Below are 4875 nucleotides of genomic sequence, written 5' to 3'. Positions count from 1 at the left end.
GAACTCTTCACAATAAATAAACCAGCAGCATCTGTGCAGGATTACATGTCTGACAGGCAGCGAGCAGAGAGCCTCCAGTAGCTGATGAAAGCGGGGAGGGCCTACAGAGCAAACAGCTCAGTGGATGATGCTGTCAACATGGCTCTCCACTACATCCTGCACCATCTTGACTCCACAGGGACCACATGGATCCTGTTTGTGGACTTAAGCTCCGCCTCTAATACCATCGTCCCTGAGCTCCTCCATCTCAAACTGACCTAGCTCACTGTGCCTCCCTCCACCTGTCAGTGGATCACCAGCTTCCTGACGGACAGGAGGCCGCAGGTGAAGCTGGGTCGCACCACATCCAGCACCCGCATTCTGAACACTGGCGCCCCCCAGGGGTGTGTTCTTTCCCCACTGCTCTTCTCGCTCTACACCAATGACTGTACCTCAGGAGCCCCTTCGGTGAAGCTCCTGAAGTTTGCGGATGACACCACAGTCATCGGACTCATCCGGGATGGTGATGAGTCCGCATAAAGAGGAGAAGTGGAGCGGCTGGCTGTCTGGTGCAGCCAGAACCATCTGGAGCTGAACCCACAAAAGACTGTGGAGATGACAGTGGACTTGAGGAAGACCCCCCCCCCCACTCCCACTCATAATTCTTAGCAGATCGGTCCCCCCAACAGACTCCTACAGGTTCATAGGGTCCACCATCTCACAGGACCTTAAATGGACCCAGCACATCAACACAGTCCGGAAGAAGGCCCAACAGAGGTTGTACTTCTTACGACAACTGAAGAAGTTCAACCTGCCCCAGGAGCTGCTGATCAACTTATACACAGCAGTAATCAGGTCTATCCTGACCACATCCATCACAGTCTGGTTCAGATCTGCAACCAGAGCCGACAGAGACAGACTGAAGAGATCCATCAGGTCTGCTGAGAGGATTATTGGCTCCAACCTTCCCTCCATTCAGGACATGCACCGGTCCAGGGTGAGGAAGAGAGCCGGAAGAATCTCGACAGACCCTTCACATCCAGGTCACAGTCTTTTCAGTCTCCTCCCCTCAGGACGGAGGTTCAGGACCTTATGCACAAAAACCACTCGTCACAAAGACAGCTCCTTCCCTCGAGCCGTCACTCTAATGAACTCTTGACCAGTCACAGAGTACAGAACACAACATGAGAACTACTTCACCGGAACACTGTTGTAAATATCTTTATCTTTATCCCTGTTTTTTTTTCAGATGTACACATACATATATATATATATATTCATATTTTTATTTTTTATCTTATTATATTATTTTTACCTTTTTGCATAGGAGTACAGGTCACTGGAACCAAATTATTTGTATATGTCCTGTACTTGGCCAAAAAAGCACATTCTGATTCTGAGAGGAAACTCAATCAGTGTTCTTAAATCTAACCTTAAGCCCACTGATCTCTCAGGAATGCTGCCACGTCATATTTCACAGATGTGACTGACAGAGAAGTGGTAATTAGAACCCTCCCACTTAGAGTTTAAAACTGAGCTCACAGAAGTGTAAAATCAGAGGAAACACCAACGGTCTGAAGCAGGTGAGTTCATAGGAATCTAAGGCAGAGTTTGAATGTGTGAGACTGCTTGTTCTGGTGTCTTTTCGTAGGGTAATGTAAAAATGAAAATGAATGCTGTTATAGGTGACATTTGTGTTTTTAGAATGCAGCCTCGTTTGGGGGATTTACAAATGTTTAAATTATTCAAATGGACGGTTCATGTTATCACTTCTTTTGTAGTTCATCTACATTAAAAACACAATTTTCCCTGTGTTTTCCTAGGAACATTTGTGTTAACAGTTTTCATGTTTTCATCCAGTGATAAAATTTCATTTTTCTCTGCTATAGTGTTATTTCCTCTAAGTGCTGAACTTCCTAAAATCCCAGTAAAAGGTATTAAGGCTCGTCAATAATGATAATAACTAAGATGTGAAGCAAAAGTCATTAAATTCTTAAAGAAATCGTTCTGTGTAAAACACAAAGATGTCCCTTAGTCCTATCTGGCTGAACTCTATTCAAACATGTAGTTCTAGAGTTAGATAAACTAACTCTTCTTTAATCGTCGTGGTAAATCTCCTGTCCGTCCTGGAAGAGGATCTCTTCCTCGTGTGGGTATCCCTGAGGTCTCTTCTTTTTTCCTGGAATCAGGTTTTTTTAGGAGTTTTTCCTTAACCTTAACGGGAAGGAGGGTCTAAGGACAGGGGTGGGCATATGCCGCCAGCTAAACTGTATAATTTGGCCCACCAACCTCAAATAAATGATACTGTAATTCTGCTGTCTCCCCATAGATGAGACACTACAAATACATTGACCTTTGTTTGAGTGCATAACGTTATTCTGTATTCATGTGGTGTAAGAAGATTTGTTATTAGTCATGCTTGTTTTCCGAGTCAAACAGTAATTCTTTCGATTTTCCAACAGATTTTCTTTGATGAAAATCAACCCTTTTGTTGGAATTGGCACAAAAATAAAAACAAAAGTCACAATTAAAAAATCCAAAAATGCTCAAATGTTCTGTTTTGAAGTTTATATATTCATTTTCAATCAAAGTTAAAGCGTGTTTTTGTCCAGATTTCATGTATTTTTTTCTTTTACGAGGTGGATCATCGAAACACTCCAAGCGTCTGGTCCTGGTTCGGCCCTTCTGTCAAATTTTTAAAAACCCTTTTTGACCCACGAGTCAAAAAGTTTTCCCACCCCTGGTCTAAGGGCACAGATGACCAGTTTAATTTTGTCTATTCAGTTTAGTTTAGCAATCAGCTATCGTTTATATTTTATAATTACCGGCATGAAGCCCACTGAGGTTTTATTTGTGATATTAGACTATATAAATTAAATGGAATTGAATTAAAAGACGTTTAGATTGAACCATAACCTTTTTTCTCCTCCCAGGATTTTTCTTCTCCATCACATCTGTGAAGATGCAGGCATCTGATCTCTGCAGGATCATCCAGGCTGTCATGAAGCCTCTTGAGAACGGGCTGCTGTCCTTCAACCGTCTGTCAGAGATGATCCTCAGTATTGATGCAGACATTGTCTTTCATAAATGTCAGACATTTGATGACTTCAGACAAGAAGTTCAGAAAATGGAAAAATACTTGAAAGAGTCGGAGCAGAAAGCTGGTAAAGAGCTAGAACAGCTTGATGAGAAGACTGAGACTCTCACTGTAAAAAAATATAATTTAGAGAGAAAGAGAAAGGACCAAGATGCTGAGTTAGCACGTTTGAAGACCTGTGTGGAATCACATCAGTCCACTTTAAAGAGTTGCACTGAAGCTCGAGATGCTGAGAAGAGAAACCTGGAAACTGCAAAAGAGACCTTGAAAGAAATGCAAGACAAAGTAGATCACGCAGACACAATTAGAAATATTGGAGTTCCTCTTTTTGTTATACCAGTATTTGGATGGATTGCTGGTAAGTAAACTGACTGAAATCATGTAACTTGAGGACTGTTTTTTAATAATACACTTTTTTAAAACGAAATTGTCTAATGTCTGCTGAAATGCCTTTCACGGTTTTCCAGGGGGAATCATGGTTGGTGTTGGCTGTGCAAACGTAAGCTCGGCCACGGAGGAAGTAATTAAAGCTCAAGAGGAGGTACAGAAATGTGACTCTCAGATTAAAGTTTACACTGCAAAGGTGTCTCACTACAATGGATTAATCTTTAAAGCTGAACAGGAAACCAAAAAAGTCAACAGCAGAATTTGTGCAACTAAGGCAGAACTGGAGGGTTTGCTTGTGAAACGGAAAACTGTTGAAAACCTTCAGAGTCAAACGAGAAAAGTTGTCCATCATCTGGGGCTTCTCTCTGGGAGGGTGAGTGTAGTTGAGACACAGACCAGAACGCAGATCCTGGTCCAGACCATAATGAGAGTGATGGATGAGTTGACACCAGTGCTGACCCAGATTATAGAAGATGACATGCTGCCCACTGGAAAGTTGGAAAGAATGATAGAGGAAATGAAAACCAACAACAGAAAACTTAAAGCAAGTCTGAGTGAAGAGAGTAATGATTATTACTGAAATGTACATGCATGTCAACGTTTTCTATTTTATTTGAATTTATTTTCTGTGCCTTTTTTTCCTTACCAAGTACTTTTATTTTTGTCAAACCACAGTGTATGGATTAAGGTTAAATCTGTATTTTCCAACATGTGTGAAAATGTGTTTTTTATTAGAAAAATCAACAGTGACGAAGTGTCTGGGGCAGTTTTTTATAAATGTTAAAGGGGATATAAAATGATTTTGTTAAGCCTTTCAGAGTGAACTATATCCATATATATATGATCATATATTACCTTCAGATCACTAAGAAACAAATTATTTACGAAATATTAGTTATGTTTCATGAGTTTTTTTCTCTGTGCCTGACCGGGTTTGGGGTGAGGGGTCTTAAAGGAGCGCGCGTCCAAAGTAACGAATGCCTGTTTGAGCTGGATTTTATTGAAGACAGGACACAACTGAAAGATATATGCTAATCTTCATCTAAAATTAACGTTTCTTTGCTGATCATTGCCAGCCCTGTGGAGAAATTGAACGTTATGTTACACTAGGGGCGGAGCTGTCAGAGCAGACTCTTCCTGGAGGGAGCTGTTGGCATCGATTTCACGTCAGCACGTTTCCAACCGCTCGTTTTCGTGGGTATGGGAGGGGCTGCTGCGGAAAGTGCAGATTTTTAGAGGATTACTCTTAAATGCATGAACAGATCAAAATATCACTTTGTGGGTCTTTATAGTGAGGAATGAAGAGTAAAATGCATTTAAAACCTCGAAAAGGAGAATTTTTATGGTAGGGCCCCTTTAAGATTGCACTGAGAGTTTTCTTTATATCCTCTTTCTGTACTTTCGCAGGACAA

General features: G+C 41.3%; 1 protein-coding gene across 1 annotated transcript; it reads left to right on the top strand.

Moving 5' to 3' along the window:
- Positions 1-1479: 1479 nt before the first annotated feature.
- LOC112154438 lies at positions 1480-4306 on the top strand. The gene is made up of 3 exons (XM_024285364.1): positions 1480-1562; positions 2913-3434; positions 3544-4306. Exons 2-3 carry the CDS (start codon positions 2942-2944, stop codon positions 4041-4043), a joined length of 993 nt encoding a protein of 330 aa, XP_024141132.1. The 5' UTR covers positions 1480-1562; positions 2913-2941; the 3' UTR covers positions 4044-4306.
- The last annotated feature ends 569 nt before the right edge of the window (positions 4307-4875 follow it).

Source organism: Oryzias melastigma, linkage group LG19 (assembly GCF_002922805.2).
Source record: "Oryzias melastigma strain HK-1 linkage group LG19, ASM292280v2, whole genome shotgun sequence".
Classification (NCBI taxonomy): domain Eukaryota; kingdom Metazoa; phylum Chordata; class Actinopteri; order Beloniformes; family Adrianichthyidae; genus Oryzias; species Oryzias melastigma.
This window is presented reverse-complemented; position numbering and strand designations above follow the sequence as displayed.